General features: G+C 44.7%; 1 protein-coding gene across 3 annotated transcripts; it reads left to right on the forward strand.

Moving 5' to 3' along the window:
• The first annotated feature begins 3,914 nt into the window (after positions 1 to 3,914).
• Positions 3,915 to 26,291, forward strand: LOC137088880 (alpha-2-macroglobulin-like). 3 transcript variants are annotated; one of them, XM_067452244.1, is made up of 35 exons: positions 3,915 to 4,089; positions 14,282 to 14,462; positions 14,528 to 14,684; positions 14,756 to 14,808; positions 14,927 to 14,947; positions 15,040 to 15,205; positions 15,282 to 15,366; positions 15,441 to 15,552; positions 15,626 to 15,746; positions 15,824 to 15,933; positions 16,003 to 16,173; positions 16,250 to 16,474; positions 16,552 to 16,764; positions 16,848 to 16,997; positions 17,409 to 17,555; positions 17,636 to 17,711; positions 17,931 to 18,090; positions 18,193 to 18,418; positions 19,456 to 19,579; positions 19,646 to 19,767; positions 19,844 to 19,895; positions 19,989 to 20,072; positions 20,161 to 20,337; positions 20,445 to 20,520; positions 20,613 to 20,769; positions 21,300 to 21,374; positions 21,444 to 21,612; positions 21,685 to 21,869; positions 21,942 to 22,163; positions 22,231 to 22,352; positions 22,468 to 22,555; positions 22,733 to 22,760; positions 25,882 to 25,928; positions 26,007 to 26,112; positions 26,194 to 26,291. In XM_067452244.1, the coding sequence occupies exons 1-35, from the start codon at positions 4,007 to 4,009 to the stop codon at positions 26,232 to 26,234; spliced, it is 4,332 nt and encodes a 1,443-aa protein (XP_067308345.1). In that variant the 5' UTR covers positions 3,915 to 4,006; the 3' UTR covers positions 26,235 to 26,291. The 3 variants fall into 3 exon arrangements, with proteins under 3 accessions (XP_067308345.1, XP_067308343.1, XP_067308344.1); XM_067452242.1 differs by lacking the exons at positions 25,882 to 25,928; positions 26,007 to 26,112; positions 26,194 to 26,291 and having other exon boundaries at positions 22,468 to 22,549; positions 22,638 to 23,064; XM_067452243.1 differs by lacking the exons at positions 25,882 to 25,928; positions 26,007 to 26,112; positions 26,194 to 26,291 and having other exon boundaries at positions 20,613 to 20,740; positions 21,298 to 21,374; positions 22,468 to 22,549; positions 22,638 to 23,064.
• The last annotated feature ends 624 nt before the right edge of the window (positions 26,292 to 26,915 follow it).

A 26,915-nucleotide genomic window follows, 5' to 3' on the forward strand; every position in this document is an offset into this window, starting at 1 on the left:
CCCAGTCTTCCTCCAGACTCTGGCACCTTGATTTCCGAATGGCATGCAAAATTTGCTTTCATCCGAAAAAAGTACTTTGGACCACTGAGCAACTGTCCAGTGCTGCTTCTCTAGCCCAAAAGTGGCTTGACCTGGGGAATGCGGCACCTGTAGCCCATTTCCTGCACACGCCTGTGCACGGTGGCTCTGGATGTTTCTACTCCAGACTCGGTCCACTGCTTCCGCAGGTCCCCCAAGGTCTAGAATCGGTGCTTCTCCACAATCTTCCTCAGGGTCCGGTCACCCCTTCTCATTGTGCAGCGTGTTTTGCCACACTTTTTCCTTCCAGCAGACTTCGCACTGAGGTGCCTTGATACAGTCCTTTTGGGAACAGCCTATTCATTAAGAAATTTCTTTCTGTGTCTTACCCTCTCTCTTGATGGTACCCGGGCGTGGCAGGGGGGCTCGACAGCACCCCCTTAATTGGGGTCTGAAAACTTGGTCCATAGATCAAACACACTTGCACGTAGATGTATGAAACTCGGTACACATATAGTGCTCATCAGGCTGAACAACTTTCGTGCTCTAAGTTATGCATCAGCCCAACAGCTATTATGGGTTTTTCAGAAAACGCATGTTCTGGAATTTAACATACTTCTCCTAGATGATTCCTCCCATCAGCACCAAACTCAGTCAGCATGAAGTCAAGACACCGAGGATGCTAAATTGCGAGCAGATTTTTGATATCTCAAACGGCTTGGCCGTGGCGAGGAGACAAATTTATGGTGAGAAAAGGGAAACAGGAAGTCAAAGTTATAGTGCCACCAACTGGCAGCAGGAAGTGTGTCACTTTCAAAATGCTTTGAAATCACCATCTTATTGAGTTAATTAGCTGATTCAAGCGTGGCACTAGGTGTCTACAATATTTGGGATTTTCCTTAGTTGTTATTTATAATCATCAAAAATTAAAAGAAGAGTGATGAGCCACTTAAAACTATTAACTATTTTTTTCAGCCACAATACAATATTTAGAGATGTACATAGATATCTAAACTGAACTAAAAACACTTTTCTTAAATTATATGGGGATTTAAAAAAAAATCTATCTTGAAGTCCTTACTAAACTGGACACTATTTTGATGGGTGTCAGGGGGCAAATGTAACAGTGTTACAATTGCTCCCAACTGTACCACCTCATGACAAGCTCTGCTACTCTGCTAGCTAGAAACAACAAAGCTTATGTTTGACAAACATATCAAATGTTAGACAACAGAATGATCATGAAAACAAGACGGATTTAAATATAGACATGCATTTTTATAATTTAAGGAAAATACTGTAGATTAAAAAAATACATTCACACCGCAAAAATGAGTCTTTGCAGAAAAACTTAACCAAGACAGTATCACTCAGCAGCTTGTCCTTTGGCAGGCAGAGAGGACTGACGATATTACAATCGCCCTCTGTTACAATTGCACAGAAATCGCACTGTATGCCAGAGTGTGTCAATTTGGCAACTACCTAAAGACTATGGAATGTCAAAGCTGCCAATATTAAAAATAAATAAATAAATAAATACATAAATAAATAAATGAATATACAAATAAATGTAAATAAGCAAAAATAGATAAATATATAAATAAATGTACATAGAAAAGCAACACAAATGAATAATTATTTATACATTTATTTTCATATTTATGTATGTATTTATTTATTTATTTCCATATTTATTTATTCTTTTATTTATTTATACATTTATTTATTTATATTTTTTTATTTATTTCCACATGTATTCCTTTCTACATTTATTTATTTATGTTTTTATTTATTTATGCATTTATTTATTTATACATTTATTTATTTTTGCATTTATTTATTTTGAGCGTAGGGTACTGTGTGTGTCTGTGATACTGTGTGTGTGATGATACTGTCTGTGATGAAGGACTTGGATAGGTATATGGCCAAAATCTTATAAAGTCATCCCCCTTACAGTAGCCTACTGTGTTGTAAAATGTACTGGGCTAACAAACATGAACAGCACCTTCAACAGATCTGATAACAGGGACTCTGAAATGGAAGTGCTTGATATTTTCTCACGGAACATGTCCATCCCTTTATGACCACCATGTACCCTTCCTCTGATGCTACTTCCAGCAGAATGATGCACCATGTCACAAAGCTTGAATCATTTCAAATTGGTTTCTTGAACACAACAATGAGTTCACTGTACTAAAACGGCCCCCACAGTCACCAGATCTCAACCCAATAGAGCATCTTTGGGATGTGGTGGAATGAGAGCTTCGTAGATTAATCTAGATTAAAATGGCTCATCTGAATTCTGCCAAAGGCATTCAGAATATGTGTGCTACCCAAATAATAGGTATATTTACATGAACTGTAATCAGTTTAAAAGTCCAATCCGAATGAAAGTGCCCAAACCGAATGAAATTGTAATTGGTTTTAGAGGGGTGGGATAAACCTTTTCATGAACCGATCAAAAGAAAAATTTCACCATGTCCTTAATTAGTATAATTACTTTTGAAACAAAAAAATAATAAACTTTGAATTTATCAACAATATTGTTGTTTCATTTAACATTCATTGTTAAACAACAATCATTGTTTAACATGTTCAGACTGAGCCAATAGACCATTTTTACAGGATAAATTAAATATAAACAAAAAAAGGACATTTTCTTAAAAACTATTAAAATGGATTTATAGCGTTTTGGAAAAGAGCTCCTCATATATGTACTAGTAAGCTACATAACTTTATTATTATTATTATCATTATTATTATTATTATTATTATTATTATTATTATTATTACTATTATTATTATTGCTATTATTATTATTTACAAATCGCATCCAGGCTTTATAGGGCACAGGTGTTATATTCCCTATACAGCATGAAGTTCATTTTTCAATACAACAGGTGAGAAAAACTCATGGCCCCCGAAAAATAGCCTATCATCAATTATGTTGTTCCCCCTAACATGACCCCTTCTCTGCCAACTTTTTGAACATTTGGTCATGTATTTATTTATTTATTTTTATTAGGCCTATTATATATATATATATATATATATATATATATATATATATATATATATATATATATATATATATATATATATATATATATATATATATATATATATATATATATATATTATTATATATATTTTTTTAAATAACGCATAAGCCTAAATAGAAATCATTAGAAAAAAAATATACAGCTGAACCGCTTTAACACGTTTTGTTGTTTTTGATTTGTGTATTTTAAAGAATCAAACGAATGGATTAAACTCATTTATTAAGACAGTGACTTGCTGCCACCTGCTGTCTGTTTTAGTTTGATATTAAACATTTCACTTCATTGATTCCATCACGCCATATTTTTGGATTAACGTGACCTTCATACTTTTAATAAGGTTGCCTCTGGATATGAGTTTATGGAAGTAGGCTAAAGACTTGGAGCCATTGACTTCCATAGTAGGAAAAAAATACTATGGAAGTAAATGGCTCCAGTTATCTGATTGGTTACTGACATTCATCAAAATATCTTCCCTTGTGTTCAGCTGAAGAAAGAAATTCATACAGGTTTTAAACAACGTGGGGGTGAGTAAAGGACGACAGAATTTTCATTTTAAAGTGAACTAACCCTTTAAATCCCAACCTCAGCCCATTCAGAAGTAGGCCTACCGGTATTAGGTAAAAACATATACATGGAAGCCTGACAAAAATGCTTATTTTAAAGAAAAACATCAAATTAATTTAGAGGCTTTTGCATGAAGTCTTCATTTATTTATGTATTTATTTATTTTTAATATTGGCAGCTTTGACATTCCATAAAAGACGTCCTGATTGCCTGAGTGGTAAATCAACCTGAACCCAATTATTAAGAGCGTTTTAATAACGCTGCATGCCATCGGTAGGACAGACGATTTAGATTTAAGCTGTAGAGCAGTGTACATGTGTGCTGCTCGATTTCTTTGTAGTCTTGTTGGATGATTGCTCTTCATGGCTGTGAGGGAGATTTGTGTTTGGAAAGGGCTCATTTTAGCCCTTTTCCTCTTTGCTGTTGATGGACAGACATCAGGACCGTAAGTAAGGACCGCAGTTCGAGCTTGCGGTTCAATATGCAGAATTAGTTTGGCCATATAGATCCCAAGCGCGACGTCTATAATAACATGTCAATCTTGATTCGTGAATTTTAATGCAGTTCTCCGTTCAGAAATGTTTCCCTTTTTTAAGTGATGTTACTCAAATAGACTAGTCCGATTTGTGACCGATTTGGACAGTGCTGGTCCGTGAACCATTTGACTTGCCAACCCATTTCAAAGCGCAGTTTCGGGCAGTTCTCTTTCATCATCTCGTTTCGAGATCCACCTATGGGAAGGGCATCCGTACCTGACCTCTGCAGAAGCATCCAATTGCACCAAGTCTGACAAGACAGGCAGGAGCGCGCAGCCAATGCCCAGTAAGGCCCCACCCCTTACCAGCGGGCATATATGGGCTGCATACGCTACTGTACATCAGTTGACATTCGCTTCTCGCGATCTCTGCACTGACACAGTTCGGTTAGATTTGCGCTGCTCACTTATTGTCTGCAGGAGGAAATATCGCCAGATCAGCCTCCACCGGGCGTGACAGTTCTATTCTGCCACATTCTGTGTCTGCATTCGGAGCCGCTCGCGCTCTCGTCCGTCTTCCTGTTCCACGGCTGCCGCCACGGACCTTTCTGAGTTTTTCGTGGGTATGTCGCTCTCTCAGTCTTCTCCTTCTGTGTCTAGCCTATTACGGGCCTGCCCGGCCGCGTGTGGATCTCTTATCGCCGCTAAGGATTTTCACCCTTTCTGTGTGGTCTGCTTGGGCCTCAAGCACGCAGAGGAGGCAATAGAGAACCCGGAGAACTGCAGTTACTGCCTGGTACTGCCTAAGAAACTCCTGCGACACCGCCTTAAAGTTGCCGCTACTCAGTGTGGCGAGCTCGACTTGTCGTACTCGGATATGGAACACGGTGACGATAGCGCGCTACCGGGGACCTCCCGGGGCGCGACGGCTCTTGTTTTGGCTGACCAGCCCAATCCTGAGTTCCCCGAAGAGGACATCTTCACGGGTAACCTCCCGCTCGCCGACGATCTTGCCGGGTCCGGTGATTACGACGACGCGGGCCTTCTTGGAATTTCGGAGGACGAGGAGGCCATCCCGCCCTCTGTTATTCCCCAGGCTAGCGCCCCCGCGGCCTTGCCTGAATCCATCCTCCTGGATGTGTGTGAACGAGCGGCCGCTCGTCTCAACATTAAATGGCCGGCTCCACAGAGCGCCACCGACCAGGAGAGGGATATTTATGACGGTAAAGTGTTGGGAGCCCCCCCCGGCCCGAGGAAAGAACTCTTTCCCGTTCTTCCAGCGTGCGCTAAGCACATGAGGCACTACTGGAACGACCCGCTCGATCTTAAACACGGTCTCGCGGGGCTGGAGGTTAAAGATATGGCGGCTCGCGGCATGGGCGAACCGCCTGCCATTGAGCCCTCCATTGCCAGACACCTCAACCCAGTCCAGGGAGGGCTGCCCGCCCCCCCGAAGCCGGTCCTTCCTAACAGGATGGACCGTTTTTCTGCCTCGGTGCACCAGGCCGTTTATAAATCCTCGGCCTTGGCTGTTAGGACTCTGAATGTCTCCTCCCTCCTTTCCGCTTACCAAGCGGAGATCCTGGACGATCTGGGCCAGCAGTTAGATAAGGGATCCTCTCCCTCTCCTGCACTGTGGAAGGAGATCATCACGGTTAACGACCTCGTTCTCCGTAATGCTCGTCAGGTCGTCCAAACCTGCGGGCGCTCTATGGCGCTTTCCGTGGTAGGAGAGCGCTCGCTCTGGCTCAACCTGTCTGGTCTCCCGGATAGTGAAAAGAAACGTATCGCAGGCGCCCCGGTAGAGCCCGGCCGGGCTCTCTTTGGCCCCGCAGTTGCTATGATGCAACAACGATGCGACGACAAGAAGGAGCACGAGGCCTTCATATTGTATCTTCCCAGGAAGACGGTCCCACGCCAGGCGCCCCCTGTGCGTTTGCCTAACCCCCCGGTCCCGGGACGTAATTTTAATCAGGTCAAGGAAAAGCCTCGAAAAGATTTTTTCTGGGCTTTCTCCCTGCCCCAGAACCCCTGTCCAAAGGACGGAAGGTTCCTGCTGTAAGGTGTCCCCCTCCCGTGGCTGCCCAGCCCATATGTTTAGTGGACGATGTGTGTTCCCCCCTGTTCAAGGGGACTGTCGTGAGGAAAAGTTCAAAAGCAGTGTAACCACACCGCACATACTGTGTTCCCCTCACCCAAATAATAAAGGCTTCGGCCCCAGTGTTTCCCAGAAAACACAACACACACAGAAACACAAAAAACACAATAAATCTAACGAATCAAATAAATTCGTCACAGCGAGATACCCTCTCAATGTAGGGAAATACCCTTTCTCTCGTAATGGTGAACCTGCACGTGTCGTCCCTAGTTTCTCCACTAGAGGGCGCCACTGCATCACAAATAAGCCAGCTAGGCATGCTCGAAGCCAGCACGGCCTGGACGAGCATTCACACGAGCTGTGTGTCAGCCTGGCTTACTGTATTACGCATGATATTACAGGGCTATCGTCTGCAGATTGCTATGAAACATCCACGTTTCAGCAGCGTTCTCTTTTCTCACACAGAGGAAAGCACGGCCCACGTCCTGAAGGAGGAAATCTCCTCTCTTCTAAACAAAGCTGCGATTCAGGTGGTTCCCCACAATCTGATAAACCAGGGTTTCTTTTCCCGTTATTTCCTGGTCACAAAGAAGGACGGTTCCCTCCGTCCTATTCTGGACCCCAGGGTGTTGAACAAACATTTGAGGAAATACAGATTCATAATGTTAACCCTTGGTTCGCTCGCCCGTGTCATGAAACGGAACGACTGGTTCACATCGGTCGATCTGAGAGATGCTTTTCTCCACATAAGCATTTATCCCCCACACCGGAAGTTTCTTCGTTTCGCCTATCAAGGCATTTGTTACGAACTCACGGTGCTTCCGTTCGGGCAAAAATTAAGCCCCCGAACTTTCTGTTTGCGTGTGGAAGCGGGCTTCACTCCCCTAAGAATGTCTGGTCTACGGATCCTGACATACATATGCGATTGGCTCATCATAGCCGATTCGTGGGAAAAGGTGTTGCAGGACACCTCCCGTGTGCTCGCGCACACCCGATCTCTGGACTTCAGGGTGAATGTGAACAAGAGCAGCTTTACACCCAGTCAGAGGGTGATCTTCCAGGGCATGGAGCTGAACTCAGTCTCCATGCGAGCGCGTCTCTCTCAGGAGCGCGTTCTCTCTCTGACGAACTGTCTGTCACAGTTCAGAGAGGGGGCGAGGGTGCGATATCGCACATGTCTCAGGCTACAGGGTCTTATGGCTTTAGCTATCCAGTTTTTGCCACTAGGACCCCTGAGGATGAGGGCGTTCATGAAATGGGTTTTGTCACTACATTTCAGCCCGTTACACGATCTTTGCCGCTCTGTAACAGTGACGCGCACCTGCGCTGCAGCTCAGCGCCACTGGAAGAGCGCGGACTTTTACGCACAGGGTACCCCTCTGGGGACTGTCATGTTGCGGAAAGTCGTGACGACGGACGCGTCCCTAACAGGCTGGGGTGCCACCCAGGAGGGCAGAACTGTGAACGGTTTGCGGCCGAGCAAACTACGTTCAGAGCACATAGATTATTTAGAGCTTCTAACCAATTAGAAGGCTCTGAATCATTTTCTGCCTCGTCTGCAGGGACATCATGTGCTCGTACGCTGCGACGATACCACGACAGTGGCTATCAATCGTCAAGGCGGCGCGCGCTCGCCGAAGCTTCATGCCCTAGCTTACAAGCGTTTGGTATGGAGCGGGCGAGTTTTCCTGTCGTTACGCGCGACTCATGTTCCGGGAATTCTGAACAGAGGCGCGGATCTTCTATCGAGGGGGAACCCGCTCTTCGGAGATTGGCACCTCCACCCTCAGATAGTAGACATGATATGGATGAGACTACGGGCGCCCGTAGATCTGTTCGCCTCGCGCGAAAACAGCCATTGTCCTATGTTCTTCTCGCTAAAGGACTTGGACGCGCCCCTCGAGGTGGACACACTGGCCCACCCGTGGCCCAGAGTGCTGCTGTATGCCTTTCCTCCCCTGTGCCTGATAATTCTCACACTGGCCAGGGCGAGAGAGGGGGGGTTTTCTCTCATCCTGATAGCACCCAGGTGGCCCAAAGCGCCGTGGCTGGCAGAGATAATCCCTCTGTTGTATGCCCAGCCGTGGTGCCTCCCCCTCCGCACAGACCTATTGTCTTAAGCGAACGGGGAGATTTATCACCCACACCCGGACAGGGTAGCTCTCTGGGCTTGGCCCGTGAGAGGACGAACCTAAGCGCGTTAGGGCTTCCCCCGCGCGTGGTGGCTACTATACAGAATGCCAGGGCCGTTTCTACACGGTCCTTGTATGGCTGTAAGTGGCAGGTGTTCGATGAGTGGTGTGATGGGCGGGGTCTCACGTCATATCAGTGCTCAGTCGCTGATATCTTGTGTTTCCTCCAAGACCTTATGGATAAGGGCAGGTCTTTTTCCACTATTAAGGTCTATCTGGCAGCTATCTCTGCTTGTCATGTGGGTTTTGAGGGCTCAACGGTTGGGCAGCATTCTCTAATCCGCAGATTTATGAAGGGCGCCCGTCGCTCCTTGCCAGTCATTAGGAGAACGATCCCTGAATGGGACCTCTCCATGGTGCTGGAAGCTCTGTCTCAATTCCCTTTTGAGCCTCTGGGGAATATTCCCCTTAAGTTGCTGTCCTTCAAAACAGCCTTGCTCTTGGCCTTGGCGTCAGCCAAACGTGTCAGTGAGTTACATGCACTCTCGGTCCACCCCTCGTGCATCAATTTCTCTCTGGGTGGAGATAAGGTTTTCCTCAAGCCTAATCCAGCATTCATGCCGAAATGTTTCCCTGCGTTCACATCGGAGCTGTTGGAGCTATCCGCTTTTCACCCTCCGCCCTTTTCCTCCGCGGAGGATCAGAGGCTAAATGCCCTGTGTCCAGTCCGTGCGTTACAAACGTATGTGTCTAGGACCAGCGCGTTCCGGAAGAGTGACCAACTCTTCGTTTCATGGGCTCCTCCTCGCAAAGGGGATCCCCTGTCTAAACAACGCCTCTCACATTGGCTTGTGGACGCTATAATCTTGGCATATGAATCAAAGGGAGTGCAACCCCCAGGGAACATCAGAGCTCATTCCACGAGGGGCTTGGCCGCCTCTTGGGCTCTGTTCAGGGGAGTATCACTGCAGGATATCTGTTCTGCGGCCAGTTGGGCTTCTCCCCATACGTTTGTGCGTTACTACAGGCTGGATGTCACCAGAACCTCAGTAGCACATTCGGTCTTGGGGGTGGGGTCTTCCTAACCCTGCCTTCCTTATGTGTGACACACATAGCCTATGTTTCATGTCCTGCTTCACACCGCAGTTACGCGGTTGCGTCGGTGTGGCGAGTTCATGATTATTAGACGCGTCGTGCACCGCCCCTCGGGGTGACCGTCTTTTTCTGGCTAACAGGACCTCACTGTGAGTGTATTGGGCAATCGGGGAGCTGTCCATGTCTCTCCCATAGGTGGATCTCGAAACGAGATGATGAAAGAGAACAATAGGTTACTATCGTAACCCCGGTTCTCTGAAACATCGAGTGGAGAGATCCACCAGCGTTGCCCCGCTTACCGCACGAGAAGCGAATATACTTACTGATGTACAGTAGCGTATGCAGCCCATATATGCCCGCTGGTAAGGGGTGGGGCCTTACTGGGCATTGGCTGCGCGCTCCTGCCTGTCTTGTCAGACTTGGTGCAATTGGATGCTTCTGCAGAGGTCAGGTACGGATGCCCTTCCCATAGGTGGATCTCTCCACTCGATGTTTCAGAGAACCGGGGTTACGATAGTAACCTATTGTTAGCCCTTGCTGAAATCATATAGCCTACCTCACTATCGATTTGTGAAATTTTTCACACTGCAGTTTGGGTCAGTTAACCCTTCTGAGTCATTAAGTTAACTATTGTGTTAATGACCCTAGGAAGGGTTTGCTAACCCAAACTGAGCTCTGAAAGTCAGAAGAGTGAAATTCAGCACCCAGGAACTGTAGTTGTTAAAGTAAAGAGGCAAGAGCTCAACTAAAGCAAACACTGACGGTGACTTGAAACACAACTTTCCATAAAATCTGAACATTTAATTCTCAATAAGAGCTTTTGTAGATGTATGACAAAGTCAAACTGGTAACACTTTGAATAATGGTCCTATTAATAGATACCTATGCAATAAGTAGAACTACATTAACACTTCAGCTACTACTATTAACTAATATAGAAACAAGCTGAACTAATCCGCAAGTAATATTGAATTAAGGCCTAAGATAGGAAAGATGGGTAAAAAGGTAAAATTATAAATAATTCCTAATGAATTACTAATCACAACATTAACATGTCTGAGATGTGAGATTTTCTGTTTACTCTCAATGTGGTCAAAATGCATCACTAACAACTTTAATTAGTCATAATGCAGCAACTTCTATTGATCTGGACCATTATTTTAAAGTGGAAAACATTGTAGTTCTTAAATGTCTTTTGTTACTCTGAATAAAGTAATAAAATGCATCTCAAGTACTCAAGCAACCTTCAAGGACTACTGGTGATCTGGACCATTATTTTAAAGTGAGAACATATTTTCCATTTTAAAATAATGGTTTAGAAACTCTAGATCTAGATCACTAGTAGCGCCTGCATAATAGGTTACACTTAAAGCTGCTGTCTGTAACTTGTTGTTGTTGTCATGGGCGTAGGTTTAGGGGGGGACGCTAGGTACTAGTCCCAATCAATATTTTAAAATGGCAAAATTGTCCCCACCAATATTTTAGCAAACTCCTTCGTGCTGCTATTTGGATCGATTCCGTACCGTCCCGTATTTACAAGCAAAATGACGCATCCCGCCGTACCAAACCAATATGGGACGCGATGCACAAGATTGGGCCATAGCGACGGAGTTTTTTAAAAACATGTCGCGCTCGCGTCCACCGTTTAAACGCAAGAGGATTTCCAGATATAGGGCTGAATAGAAACAAAGGTGTCAGTGAGTTTGTCCAGTAACTTAAGATGAACCAAAGACAAACTGCAACCTTTGCAGAAGCATTTCAGTGTCTCAGACTGTCTGACTGAAAGCAGCAGCGATGGCGGACACATCCGTGCTTCTAGGTAGGCCATTAAATGGATAATATATTAATATAATATTCCATACATTATCAAAGCTTGGCAGACTTATTTTTCTAGACATTAGACCGGTTAATTAATAGATTATAGCCTAATTAATGTTATTAACTTATCATTTAGCTAGTCTATATTAATAATAAATAATCATGTCATATAAAGTTTGACATTTAAAATTTTTTATATAAAAATGGGACAAAGAATTGCATACTAATAGTAAATTAATATAGAAAATTAAATTAAATTACATTTTTAAATTTCAGAAAATGTTTGTCAGTAAAGTGGTTACTGGTTCAGAATGACTGCTTAAAGAGACAGTGCACCCAAAAATTAAAAATCTGTCAATTTCCTTTTTAAACCTGTATACATTTCTTTGTTATGTTGAATTCCTACCATGGAAGTAAATGGTGCCCCCAAAGCAGCCTGGTTACAAACTTCCTTCAAAATATCTTATTTTGTGTTCAGCAGAACAGAGAAACTCATACAGGTTTGGAACATCATGAGGGAGAGTAAATGATGACAGGATTTTTATTTTGGGGTGAGCCATCCCTTTAAAGTGCACCAATATAGGCTACTAAAGAGTTCTTTAGAAATAAATAAAATAATCAAATGTAAAATAATATAAAATGTGTTCTGTTGCAAGTTTGCATAGGCCTACTTGATTATTGTTGAGCTGCTGTCATTGTTTAATTGTCACTCTTATTACTACTGCACTCTTTAAATGCCAAGTTCATAAATGATTTTCAAAAACTGATTCAAAACTGATTTGGAAAAAAAAAACTTACACACAAAATAACTTATTTTCAATATAAAAAGTGATTGTGCATGATCCCTTACGAAACAAAAATATATTGCAAGATATTTGAAAATATCATGCAATATATTCACATATATGGGATTTAATATTTATATTTTCCAATATATTGCAATATATTGAAAGCGGCAATCATTTGTATATTTTGCAATATATTGCGTGAATATATAATAGATTTTATAATACCATCAATGTATTATTCCATATATTAAAATATATTTCAAGAAAATATATTGGTAAATATATTTTCCTTTTGAAAGGGATTATATAGCATTATGGCTTTACAATCAAAAAATGTGGTTATAATGGAAGTCAATGGGGCAAAAACAGCCACGAACAGTAAATGAGGGAGAAACAAAAACTGATCCTACAAAAACTAACAATGCATCAAATCTAAAGTTGTTACTAATCTTTGACATGCTCAATAATGTGATGAGGTAAAAAAATCCAGTCCACAATCATTTTTTATATTGAAAATAAGTAAGTTTGCGTGCATGTTGTGTTTTTTTCCAAATCAGTTTTGAAAATCATTTATGAACTTAAAGACAATTAAAGAGTATTTTGTTTTATTATTATAATGGTACTGGATTGGGCTGAAAAGCCTCATAAATTAATAATCATATTCATTCCTAAACTATGGTGCATTTCCATACTCAGTAATAAATAATAGACTATATAATCTGGGCAAACCTGGTGGGATGTCCCCACCAAAGCGGAGACCAAACCTACGCCCTTGGTTGTTGTTGTTGTTTTTTTATGTGTTCAAGATTTACAAATATTATACAATGTACAACATGAATCCATTTTCTAAACCATGTTTTTGTCTTAACCTGAATCATTATGGTACACTTATAATAAGTGTTTATATTGGGACTATTTCAGGCCTGACTAGTAGGTACTGCTGCGGAGGACCACAGTCCCTACATGTGTGACTCGCCATAGACATGAACAGAGAGAAGTAGCTCTGGCTGCAATGTTCTTCCACAAGACGCGTGCAGTTCTGTTTATTAACTGCTAGCGTGCTAAAAGTTATGGATTGCAGCTTTAAATAATTAGTGATGCTCTTTATGACTTTATTCAGAGTAAAGAAAATAATTACATCTCAGAAACCCAATAATGTTGTGATAATTGGTTGGTTAGTTAACAGTAATTAATGAGGCTAATCTCAGTCAGTAACTATTGATTACTTAAGGCACTAGCTCCTAAATTTGATGTTACTTTCTGATTAGTTCAGTTTGTTTCTATATAAGTTAATAGTAGTAGTTGTGTGTTAATGTAGTGCTACTTATTAGTCCTGCATTACTTATTAGTTATGCAGTTGTATTGCAAAATTGCTTGAGGCTCCCCGCAGACATGTAGTTAACTGAACTGAGATCAATAACCCAAAAATAACAAACCTCACACCAGAATAAACCTTTCAACCAATCATTCACATTTTGAGTCGCAGCATGAGTTGGATTAATGTATCGTGACTGAGCTGACTGGCAAGATGACGGAAGATTTGGTTTCTAGGTGAAATGTAAAAGCACTATTTACACAAGTTTGTCACTGTACTGTTTTATTCTTTAAAAATAATAGGAGGATGAACCAGCCATTCAAGCAAAATGAATTCTAAACTAAAAAGTAAAGTTAATTCATATACTGCACTAGTGAGTTTTCAGTTAATTCTGGAAGCTCTGCTTCCATAGGAATTCATTGAAAGCACTCGCTTTGCTGTACAATGATATTAATGCCCAAGTGGCTGTGCACGTTTTACTTCCGTTTTAGAATTAGCTTTAAAAAAAAAAAAAAGCCCCGTCTGTGATTACTGGTATTACCGGTGTTGTCACACATCACCATAAATGGTGGGAATTTCCTTACTCGCATTTTTAAAAAGAGATGAATTTTAAGATTTCATGTTAAATATGTTTAAATGCACTGCTGCAATTAAGATTTTGTCAGAACCTCTAGTAAGTTGCATGTTCTCTGTTAAGAATCGTGATTTCTATCAAGAACCAATCGTTTCTGTTTATCCAGAATCGTGCAGCTCTAACTCCCGCCTGACCATGTAAACTCACCCCCAACAGTGTCACTTTGGGCTATTTTTAATTGTCCATTATGAACAGACCTGTCAACCCTGTGGCAGCCACTTTATGTGAATGTTCTGACCTGATTCCCTTTGGTCACTAAATCTAAATTTCATGTGTCCACAGGTTATTCATGGTGACGGTCCCTGCAGTGATTGAGTCTGGATCTGAGGCCAAATTATGCATAACCCTTCTGAAACCCCAAGAGAGTCTCACAATGACAGTTTCTCTGCTTGATGTCAACAGGACTATTCAACTTGTGCAGACAGTTTCTTCTAAGCCGTTTCACAACTGCTTCAGTTTCCAGGTCTGTTTTCATGAGACATGTGGCTTTTTCTTTTCTGGTTTGTTGTTAACTGGGTTTCTCTATAGGCTCCTCGAGTAGATGGAGAATCTGTGCAGAAGCTGAAGGTGGAAGTTCAAGGGAGGATCTTCAGAGCAACCGAAGAGAGGAAAGTCATGTTCAGACGTTACCTGCCTTTGACCTTCATCCAAACAGACAAACCCATCTACAATCCAGGGCAAACAGGTGAGCAGTCATGACCCTTGATTGAATATTAGTTTTGATCATCAATTGCATGATGCCGCTGTCTTTTGCAGTGAATTTCAGAGTTGTCACCATGGATCCCAGATTTTTGCCTTTTGATCAGATGGTAAGACCTGAACAGACCTGAAAAAAATAGCATGCAATAAATTGGCAGTTTTGCACTCTTCAATGGCCGGTGTACCAATGTTTGTGTTTTAAATGCCTATGTCTTTGTGTCCTTGCAGTACAATCTGGTGGTGCTAGAGGTAAGAATTTGTTCCAGTGCAAGTATTTGAATGGTGCCAATTAAGCTTTTTGCATGTCTGCTGTTTTTCTGAGCTGTTAATTGTCTTAATAGGACAATAATAATAACCGGATTGGTCAGTGGACAAACGTTTCCTCACCGCAGTGGATCTTGCAGCTTTCTCACGAGTTAAACCCAGAGGCTCAGCTAGGGATGTACACACTAAAGGCTTTTATTGGTGACCGGATGATCTCCCAAGTTTTTGAGGTGAAAAAATACGGTAAGTGGTGCATGTACAATGTGCAGCAGTTCAATGAAAGAGCTAAGGTCTTAGAAGAGTCTTGTTTCTTGTTTAGTTTTGCCCAAGTTTGATGTGACCGTAAATACACCACAGATGTTCAGTGTTGGAGATTTGGGGCTAAAGGTTGAGGCCTGTGCCAAGTGAGTGAGGCTTCCATTCTCTTGTCTTGTGGTTGGTCAGTTTTTGATCTTGTTCCCTGTGACTCATTTCCCAGATACACGTATGGCCAGCCTGTACCTGGCCAAGCGTTGATGGAAGTGTGCCGTAATCCATTTCCATATGTTGTTCCTAATGTGAGCCGTCGGTGTCTGAATAAAACCACAAAGGTGTGACTCCTGCGTTACAGTGGATGGTGTCTCCTGCTTGTTCTTGCATTAAATGTGCCTTTTCTTCTACCAGATGAATGCCACGGGCTGTGCCTCCCTTACTGTTAATGCGTCAGAATTTTTCAACACTGAATTTGAATATGATATGCAAGACACATTTCTTGTAAATGTGAATGTCACTGAGGAGGGAACAGGTGAGCTATTGGCTGATCTGAACCAATGGTACATGTATGAAGTTGACGTGTTTATCCGGTGTTTCTTTTTTCTGTAGATGTAGTGATGTCAAAATCTGCAACTGTGTCCATTACATTTGAAGTTGGCAAGGTCACGTTTGTGGACCTCCCAGATTATTTTGAACCTGGATTAACAATTAATGGAAAGGTAAATTTATCCCTGGTTTCAGAAGCCTTCACATTGGGTCCCTTTTCTAACCTTGATCATTCCTAACAGATATCAGTGTCTCGTTTTGATGGTACTCCCATCGTGAACAAAGCGGTGTATCTCCTGGACGGTAACAGCTGGCCCAACAAACTGTGGCTGAATCTGACCACAAATCAGAATTGCCTGGCCACGTTCTCCCTCAACACTGCTGATCTTACTAAAGCTGATCTCAGTCTGGTGGTACGATTTGCTCTCTATCTTGTGACATGAAGATTTTTCTCTTGCAAGAAACTGATTCTGTTCCATTGTTCCCCAGGCAAGTGTGACTCCAGCGGTTGTTTATAGTTACAGATCACCATACTTCACTACAGATAGGAGGGTTGTTCAGCTTCTCCGACCCACTTCTGACAACCCATCATCTAGTGAACTGACTATAGTGAAGCTCGAGCAGCCGCTTAAATGTGGTGCTGTGTTTCCAGTAACTGTGACGTATTCCTTTGTTGGAGAGACTGGTGACTACAATGCTGACATCATCTATATGGTGAATGGACATCAGATTTATTTATTAACTGCTTTTGTCTGTCCAGTGCATCTTATGCACCGTTTGTCTTCTGTCAGGTCTTGTCCAGAGGAGTGATCGTCCTCCATGGATTTCAGAGAGTAAGCGTGAGGGCTTCTAATACAGTCAGAAGTGGCTCTGTGTCTTTCCAACTGTTTGTCACTGCTGCTATGGCTCCAGCAGTGCAGATTCTGGCCTACTGTATTCTGCCCAGTGAGAAAGTAGTTGCTGCTAGTGTGTCTTTTGAGACAGAAATGTGTTTCCAAAACCAGGTATGTGCACTGGCATCTTTTGGCTAATGGGGGTTCACAGGGGAATGGTGACGTGCCCTACAGCTTGGTGGTCCTTGTTTCAGGTGTCTCTGCAGTTCTCTCCTGATACAGCCGTTCCTGCTGAGAGAAATGTTCTGACTGTCTCTGCTCAAGCAGGATCTCTGTGTGGCATCAGTGCTGTTGATCAGAGTGTCCGGATCATGGAGCCAGGAAGACGTCTGAGTGCTAAAATGGTATCCATGTACAGCTGATTTGATTTGTGTTGGTATTGATTGAAATGTAAGTTTCTTTAGAATTTGAGTAATGCTGATGGCTCAGTTTGACAAGCCTATCCTTTTTTGTGACTGATTGGATTATAGCAGTTTTTTTTAGTCTGCATCTCTAACAGAGGCCAGCTAGTAGCTCCTGTGCAAGTAAACCTCACTCCTATGATCTCAAGAGACTCTAGAGATTGTAGCCTTTAGCCTCCGTGTTAGTGTCTGACTCATGCTGGACCGGAGTTTGAGTCCTGCTTGGGGTGGGCTGTTCAAGCAGGAGGGGTTGCACGTCTAACGCATAACATAATAAATACTTTAACTTGCCAAACAATGCATTAGTTACATTTTCCAGAAACGAGTGACTTAAACACCTTTCTTTGTCCCCAGGTGTTTGACTTGCTCCCAGTGCAATCGCTATCAGGTTATCCAGATAGCATTGCGGATGAACCAGAGTGTTTTGGTATTCTATCCCGTTGGTCTATTTATATACCTCACGACACTGTTTCTACAAATGAAGCTTACACAACCTTCAAGGTACAAAACAACTCGACCATTTAGTCACTGAATAATGCAGCATTGACTTTAAATCTGTTTCTCACTTGTTAATCTGACAGAACCTGGGAATGAAGGTCGCAACAAATCTTGCTGTACGAGCCCCTCCGTGCAAGCTGTATCCCAGCTTCCCTGAAAGTAGGTCTATGCAGACAGGCTATTTCCAAAAGTTCACTCTGCATGATGTGGTGAACTGGCCTTGACAAAAAAGGGAGGTTATTCACTTGTTTTTGTTTTTGTTTTTGTTTTTATTTTATTAATGCCATGAGGGTGTTTATGAACCACTTGAACGATCATGTTCGTTCTGCAGACATTGACAGTTCAGAGTAAATCAGTATAAAATCGCTTCTCTTTCAGTGGAGATTTTCCGTGGTCCTAATGGAGAAATGGCTGATACTTTAGTACTAGCAACAGCGAGAACACTTCCTCTTTTGGAGGAGCCATCACTTCCTGCTTCTAAAGTGACCATCAGGACTTACTTTCCAGAAACCTGGCTCTGGCAGCTTGCTCAAGTGGGGTTGGTAGAGCATCTTGTGCTTAATCCTTCTAAAGCTACTCATCCTTTTTTTTTTTTTTTTTAAATACTTCCCTCTTATTTCTTTTTTCTGCTGTCCTTCAGAGCCACTGGATCCACAAAAGTTCCCCTCATGGTTCCAGACACCATCACCACATGGGAGACAGAGGCATTCTGCCTGTCATCCAAAGGTTTTGGTCTGGCACCTCCTGCTCAGCTGACAGTCTTCCAGCCCTTCTTCCTGGAGCTCTCCCTGCCATACTCCATCATCCGTGGGGAGTCTTTTGATCTGAAGGCCACAGTCTTCAGCTATCTGTCCAAATGCATAATGGTCTGTCATGTTTTTTTTGTGTATAATATGGAAAATGTCAGGCCAAACTCAGTCCTTTAGGGCCACTGTCCTGCAGAGTTTAGCTTTAACTTGCCTCAATACACCTTCCTTGAAGACCTTCATGTAGCTGGTTCAGGTGTTTAATTGGTGCTGGAGCCAAACCTTGCAGAATGGTGGCCCTCCAGGTGCAGGGTTGGACACCCCTGATGTAAGAGAAACGGGTCAATTTTATCTCAAAGGGAATTACTTTTAGAGCATTTTGAAAGGGTCAGTGCTGCAACTCTGCAGACATTAATATCCAACCAGTAGTGAAAACACCAGTTAATTAAGGCAACATAAACTAAAGTGTTAAGCGTATAAAACAAGAACACTACTTTTAAATGCAAACAATACTTTTTTTTTCTCTTTTTTTTAAATTATTTTTAAAAAATAAATAAATATCGATGATGGGAGCAATCACACTTGCAGGTTAGACATGACCTGGATGAACCATCAATCAGTACTTTAACCCTCCCATGGTTTCTTAGATGAGGTTATTCCACTCTTCAATCAATGCATCAGTTAAGTTAGAATCTGGAAGTATTACTTAGTGTTTGTAATTTGTGAATTCTTTGAATAGGGTTTCTTTTCTTGTGTCTGGGGGCCTGACTTCTGAGGTGGCTTTCGCGCCTCACCATAAATTTAAAATTGTGGTGTCAACTTCCCACTCAGAGTACAGAGAAGCATTTAGACATGCTTGAATAAGAATGCTACATCTTAGATTTCAATCAAGCAGTCTTCTGAATTATGATTGCATGCAATGAAAGTGTGCCTTGCTTGGTAACAGTCATCCATTTGATAGTTACTTGGTCTCGGATCATAAATTGAGTGGGCTCCGTTAAGACTATTAATTTGGGTCTGGAGTGAGTTTGTGTGGAATTATTTAAATCACATGGAAGGTTAATTTGTGTTGGCTTTGCCCCCAAATCCTACAAATAGATCTGTATAGGGAAGGTCATGTGTCTTTGTTCCATGTGCTGGGTGTTTTTTTTTGGCAGGTTAAAGTGACTCCAGCTTTGTCCTCGAACTACACTCTTAAACCATATGCTGATCCATATTCGTCTTGTCTTTGTGCCAATGGGAGAAAGACCTTCAAATGGGTTCTCTCAGCTTCTGTTCTCGGTCAGTTTTGGACTGTCTTTCTAAATTTGAAGTGTAGGTGGTGTTGCTCATTTATGTCACCCACAGGAGCTATCAATGTGACTGTCAATGCTTCAGCTGAGCCATCCCGGACTCGATGTGGCACTGAAGCCGTGACTGTGCCGACGAGAGGGCGCATTGACGTTGTCACTCGAAGTCTACTTGTCCTGGTAAGTGTTAAACTTCTTCTGGGGTTTGCTCATGGGGCTCATTCCGGTTTAACGATGTGGTTTATTGCTTTAATAGCCTGAAGGAGTTGAAAGAACAAACACCCAGAGTTGGTTGCTGTGTCCAAAGGGTTTGTTTGCACTCAGTGATTCCCAAACATTCTCCCTGTACAGCCAAACATTAGCTTAGTGCTCAATGCTAATCCTTTCTCTTTGGTCTACAGGAAACGTTCTCTCTGAAGATGTGACTCTGACATTTCCAACAAATGTGGTTCAGGGATCTGCCAGATGCTCCGTTTCAGTCCTTGGTAAAGCATTTCATTGAGTAGAAACTGGCAGGGGATGTTTGGAAAAATAACTGTTTCTGATGTGGGCTTTATGCTTATCCTCTTGTAGGGGATATAATGGGTCGTGCACTGAAGAATCTAGATGGGTTGCTACAGATGCCATATGGCTGTGGAGAACAGAATATGATTGTTCTTGCTCCCAATATTTACATCCTGCTGTACCTGAAGGTCACGGGGCAACTCACTGCAGCCATTAGGGAGACTGCCACAGGCTACCTTCAGAGTGGTATGGATGACCAAACCTACTTTAAATAGTCTGATTCTCCAATGAGAAGAGCAGGACTGTCTAACTCCTGTCCTGATCCATTTACATGTGGCTTTTAACCTAATCAGGATACCAACGACAACTGAACTACAGGCACAATGATGGTTCATTCAGCACCTTTGGTAATGATGAATCCAATACGTGGTGAGTTTCATGCTGTTCTACTGCTGTGTATAATCTGTCACCAGTGGTTTGTAAATTCAGTTTGTGATACCACATGTGATCTACATGGCCAGGTTGACCGCCTTTGTCCTGAGGTCTTTTGGACTAGCGAGGGAATTCGTCTTCATAGATCCGAATGTCCTGCAGAGTGCAAAGGACTGGTTGATCAGCACGCAGGGTTCAGACGGCTGTTTTGTGCAGCAGGGAACTTTGCACAACAATGAAATTAAGGTACACTACATGTTTCTTAATGTGCTCCATCTAGAGCTGCACAATTAATCTTTAAGATATTGCAATCTCTATTCAAACACCCAGATGACTTTATTTTTAAATGACAACGATCCCGCTGTCTATAATGGCCATTTCACGTCATAAGTGTGAGCTTGAGCGCATATTTTTTTGCAGCCCATGTTAATGAATGATAGTTTGGCTGTCATGCTCCTAATGTGAACACTCATTCATTGTGAAGGGCAGCAAAAAAGGCTGCTCACACCCTGTCACTTGTGATGTGAAACAGAGGACTTTAGGGACTTTAAAGTACGATCATCACATCTGTGTTCTTGCTGATGCTGATCCAAAGAGCAGCTGCCATGTAAATGTATAGAGAAAAAGCCTTGGTCTTTTCAACCACACAATTTATTGGCCTTGTGTACTGGCATAAACTGAGAATAACGATTTTCCTACGATTCTGAATTGTGCAGCTCTAACCAATGGACTTGGTGTGAGACCATTCTAAATCAATTTTGCTGGTGTGTTTTTAGGGTGGAGTTGGTGATGGCGTGACCATGACTGCCTACATTGTTGCATCGCTGCTTGAGCTAGGCGTCCCTGTCACAGTAAAAACATCCCCAGTAGCAAATTACCTTCCTTTTCTGGCTTTTGTCTGATATCTGGTTCGCTTTCAGGATCCTGTCCTTGCCAACGCTCTGTCCTGCTTGAGGCCTGTTGTTGGGAGCCTGGGAAACACTTACGCCACGGCTCTACTGGCCTACGCCTTCAGTCTGGCTGGGGCTGGAGAGACCACCACTCGATCACAGCTTTTAACTGCCTTGAACAACCGTGCCATTTCTGAAGGTGAAATTGACCTTCAGCTTGTTTGAGCTGTTGTGTTTGTCATTGACTTTCTCCCCTCCTTCTCTTCCTAAGGCACTAAACTCCATTGGTCTCAGACAACATCTGGTGATACTCTGGCAGTGGAGATCAGTGCTTATGTGCTGCTAGCGGTTCTCACTGAACGTCCTCTTACGACAGCTACTCTGGGCTATGCTAACCGCATTGTCAACTGGCTGGTGACTCAGCAGAATCCTTATGGAGGCTTCTCCTCCACCCAGGTGCCGCTGACTACCAAATGTGATCAAAAACATTTCAGTGGAATTTATTTTTAATCTGGTGCTTGTTTTCAGGACACAGTGGTGGCTCTTCATGCCTTGTCTGTGTACGCTGCTCAAGTCTTCAGTTTAGATGGCTCCAGCACTGTTACCGTAAAGTCATCAGTAGTAGGAGGAGACTCTTATAGCTTCACTGTGAATCGGGACAACAGGCTGCTGTATCAGGAGAAGCTGCTGAAGAATGTTCCTGGCAAATATAGTGTTAAAGCATCAGGATCCACTTGTGTGTCTGTGCAGGTCTGTATTTTAAGCCTTTACACTTTCTAGTTCACATCAAAATCTTAGTGCTTTACTTGTACTATAGGTTGCATGTTTCTACAACATCCCAACACCAATTAAAGATACCAAAACACTGAGTGTTGACGCGACAGTGACTGGAGACTGCCAACTGCTTGGGGCCAATCTCATGTTGAACTTCACAGTGAAGTAAGAACACCTTTGACTTTGTCCTGAAGCCAGCTCTTGTTTGTTCCTCTTACAAAAGGAAGCTGTGTTCTTAATCTTGTTGACTAAACCTCTTTATTTCCCACGTCACACTCAGATACAACGGTGTAAAAGCAAGCACTAACATGGTTATCGTGGACATTAAGCTCCTGTCAGGCTTCACAGCAGATACGTCACCGGTTTGTGTGTTTAAGGTTTTAGTTCCAAGATGCTTGGAGTGCCTTTAGATGTAATGGTGTCTGTAAATAATGATCTCTTTCCTCTCAGCTTGGTTCTCCACCCCAATCGTGTCACATGCCTGTCCTGTCTTGTGTGCACTTGTGGGTTTTGTTATGTTGAGCATGTGCTCGTGTCCCTGTCAGTTCCCTCCCCCTTGTTATCTGATTATTGGTTAATTTGCCCCACCTGTTCTCCCTCATTATCTGCCTTGTTTGTTCCCTTTATAATCTCCTTGTGTTTGTCAGTCTGTGTTGGATCCTTGTGTATGTTATGTCTGCGTCTTCCGGTTCCCCGTGATTTCTCTGTTGGTATGTTTTTGAGTTATGTTACAGTTCTGATTATGTGTTTTTCCCCCTCGTGGGTTTTTGTGTTGAGTTTATGTTTTATTTTATAATAAATTATAATTTTCTCACTGCACTTGAGTCCTCGCACCAATTTCCTGTTTCCTCGTGTCCGTGACGTAACAGAAGGATCCAACCACTTGAGGACTCAGCAGGACTTGTTTTTTTTTGTTGTTTTCGTTTTTGTTTTTGTTTTTTCTCCCGGTATCCTCCTATGGAGTGGGAGAAGAACCTGCGGGTAATGCGTTACCTGAACTCCCGGTACATCCGTCAACAGGGGACGGATGTGCAACAGTTCGCAGGCAGGTTCCTCAGGGAGGTGGACCATTTTAGACTCAATGAGGCAGAGTGGAAGGAAGCTTTTAATCTCTGCCTCGACATGCCCCTCTCTCCGGAGGTAATGGATAGTATGGGGAGTCTGGGATTCTGGGAATTCATCAACCGCCTGGGCCCCAGTCCTTCCATGGTCCCAGTGCCGGCGGATCATATGCTGGTGGTCCCAGTACCGGCGGATCGTGTTCCGGTGGTCCCGATTCCGGCGGAACGTATTCCGGTGGTCCCAGTACCGGCGGATCGTGTTCCAGTGGTCCTGAAACGGAGGAGGAGAAGGAAGTCTCCCTCCGTGCCTTTTCCGGTGGTCCAAGCTTCAGTGTTCCCTGTGCCGGTGGTCCCTGTGCCGGTGGTCCCAGTGCCGGCGGATCGTGTTCCGGTGGTCCCAATGCTGGCGGATATTATTCCGGTGGTCCCAGTGCCGGCGGATCATGTTCCAGTGGTCCCAGTGCCGGCGGATCGTATTCCGGTGGTCCAAGTGCCGGCGGATCGTGTTCCGGTGGTCCCTGTGCTGGTGGATCGTGCTCCGGTGGTCCCTGTGCCAGTGGATCGTGTTCCGGTGGTCCCTGTGCCGGTGGATCATGTTCCGGTGGTCCCTGTGCCGGTGGATCGTGTTCCGGTGGTCCCTGTGCCGGTGGATCGTGTTCCGGTGGTCCCTGTGCCGGTGGACTCTGTTCCGGTGGTCCCGAGTCCGGAAACGGCCTGGAGGGCTGTGATGGGATGCTTTGTGGTGGCAGTCCTGCATGCGTGGAAGGAGCACAGGGCTTTATCCGAAGCCCCGGAGGCAGTTCCGGTGGTCCCAGTTCCGGTGGATCGTGTGCCGGTGGTCTCAGTTCCGGCGGATCGTGTTCCGGTGGTCCCTGTGCCGGTGGATCGTGTTCCGGTGGTCCCAGTTCTGGCAGATCATGTTCCGGTGGTCCCAATGCCAGCAGATCGTATTCCGGTGGTCCCAGTGCCGGTGGATACTGCTGGACTGGAGAAGTTTCCCCAACGCCCTGCCTGCGCCGCTGAGGCGCCCTGCTCTCCCTGCGCCGCTGAGGCGCCCTGCTCTCCCTGCGCCGCTGAGGCGCCCTGCTCTCCCTGCGCCGCTGAGGCGCCCTGCTCTCCCTGCGCCGCTGAGGCGCCCTGCTCTCCCTGCGCCGCTGAGGCGCCCTGCTCTCCGTGCGCCGCTGAGGCGCCCTGCTCTCCGTGCGCCGCTGAGGCGCCCTGCTCTCCGTGCGCCGCTGAGGCGCCCTGCTCTCCGTGCGCCGCTGAGGCGCCCTGCTCTCCGTGCGCCGCTGAGGCGCCCTGCTCTCCGTGCGCCGCTGAGGCGCCCTGCTCTCCGTGCGCCGCTGAGGCGCCCTGCTCTCCGTGCGCCGCTGAGGCGCCCTGCTCTCCGTGCGCCGCTGAGGCGCCCTGCTCTCCGTGCGCCGCTGAGGCGCCCTGCTCTCCGTGCGCCGCTGAGGCGCCCTGCTCTCCGTGCGCCGCTGAGGCGCCCTGCTCTCCGTGCGCCGCTGAGGCGTCCTGCTCTCCGTGCGCCGCTGAGGCGTCCTGCTCTCCGTGCGCCGCTGAGGCGTCCTGCTCTCCGTGCGCCGCTGAGGCGTCCTGCTCTCCGTGCGCCGCTGAGGCGTCCTGCTCTCACCGCGCCTCCCTGGCGCCCCCTGCACTCACCGCGCCTCTCTGGAGCCCTGCTCTCACCGCGCCTCCCTGGCGCCCTGCGCTACCCGCACTGCCCTGGCTGCCTGAACTCTATGGGCCGCCCCGGCCGCTTGAACTTGGTGGGCCTCCCGAACTCGGTGGGCCGCCCTGGCCATTCGAACTTTGTGGGCCACCATGGCCTCCTGAACTTTTTGTTTTCCTCGTTCCTCCCTTGTTTACCCCTCCCTTGTCTGTACCTTCTTTGTCTGTCCCTCCCGTGCCCCCCTGGTCTGTCCCTCCCGTGCCCCCCTGGTCTGTCCCTCCCGTGCCCCCCTGGTCTGTCCCTCCCGTCCCTCCTTGGTCTGTCCCTCCCGTCCCTCCCTGGTCTGTCCCTCCCGTCCCTCCCTGGTCTGTCCCTCCCGTCCCTCCCTGGTCTGTCCCTCCCGTCCCTCCCTGGTCTGTCCCTCCCGTCCCTCCCTGGTCTGTCCCTCCCGTCCCTCCCTGGTCTGTCCCTCCCGTCCCGCCCGGGTCTGTCCCTCCCGTCCCTAGTGGAGCGTCTGGTAGCCGCTCCTTAAGGAGGGGGTAATGTCACATGCCTGTCCTGTCTTGTGTGCACTTGTGGGTTTTGTTATGTTGAGCATGTGCTCGTGTCCCTGTCAGTTCCCTCCCCCTTGTTATCTGATTATTGGTTAATTTGCCCCACCTGTTCTCCCTCATTATCTGCCTTGTTTGTTCCCTTTATAATCTCCTTGTGTTTGTCAGTCTGTGTTGGATCCTTGTGTATGTTATGTCTGCGTCTTCCGGTTCCCCGTGATTTCTCTGTTGGTATGTTTTTGAGTTATGTTACAGTTCTGATTATGTGTTTTTCCCCCTCGTGGGTTTTTGTGTTGAGTTTATGTTTTATTTTATAATAAATTATAATTTTCTCACTGCACTTGAGTCCTCGCACCAATTTCCTGTTTCCTCGTGTCCGTGACGTAACAAATCGTTTGCCCCGCTGGTAGAACGAGTTGATGCTGATGATGATCATGTCCTAGTCTATCTGAAAGAGGTGAGACTGTATACATTGGGTACAGTCACTAGCTGTCATCTTGTGTTTGTGCTGCTGTTTATAAATTCGATCTCACAGGTTCCCAAAGGAGTCCCCATGATTTACACTCTTCAGCTGAAACGGGTCCTTCCAGTGACTAATCTTAAACCAGCGGTCATCAATGTTTATGACTACTATCAGACGAGTATGCTTTCATCCCTAATCATGCTTTGCTCTGACTGAATTCACTGATCATGATCCAGCTCATTTGATGTTCCTCTTTCAGGTGACTCGTTTGAGACGACCTACACATCTCCCTGTCCATAGTTTGATTCAGTAGTGGCTGCAAGAAACATGACCTGAATAAAAATGCTTTTACAATCAGTCCTTTTTCTGTTTTATTTGTCTTATGTCTGAAGAGAGAAGGAATTGCAAAGTATATTACAAACATGGAGAGACTTGACAAGGTTGTTAGCCCATTGTGTCTGACTTATTTCTTCAAATGTGTACAAGTGTTAATCGTCTAGTTTGGGGGGAGGTTTGCACCCTTTTTTAAAATGTGATCATTGGAGTCCATACAGAGTAGAAATGTTCGCTGAATTCTCTAAGAGAATGGATTAATAAAATAGTTGTAAGGACTGCATTAAATAACTAAGCCAGAGTGAAACTAAGGGTGGGTTCTTGGATTTCCAATCAAGTAAAATGCTCCAAGCCCAAATACATGTGCAATCATCTTTTCTTTTTTTGGTCATGACCACACCTTGTTCAGATACTCCAAAAACAACCATTTCAAAGCTAGGTCTGACTATCCTTACTATATGCCTCAGAATTTTAAATGTAGCTCTTGTCCCTTTTAGTCAAGCAGTCTAGAGCAAGCCTAGAACGTATGAGCCAAGTCTGCTTTATCAGAACAATGTTTGCATGTCATTAGCATAGATCTTGGACAGTCTAACCTTACTGTAATAGGTTTAATTCAGTTCAAAGGTACTCCACAGACTAAGTGAGTAC

Source organism: Pseudorasbora parva, chromosome 9, assembly GCF_024679245.1.
Source record: "Pseudorasbora parva isolate DD20220531a chromosome 9, ASM2467924v1, whole genome shotgun sequence".
NCBI lineage: Eukaryota > Metazoa > Chordata > Actinopteri > Cypriniformes > Gobionidae > Pseudorasbora > Pseudorasbora parva.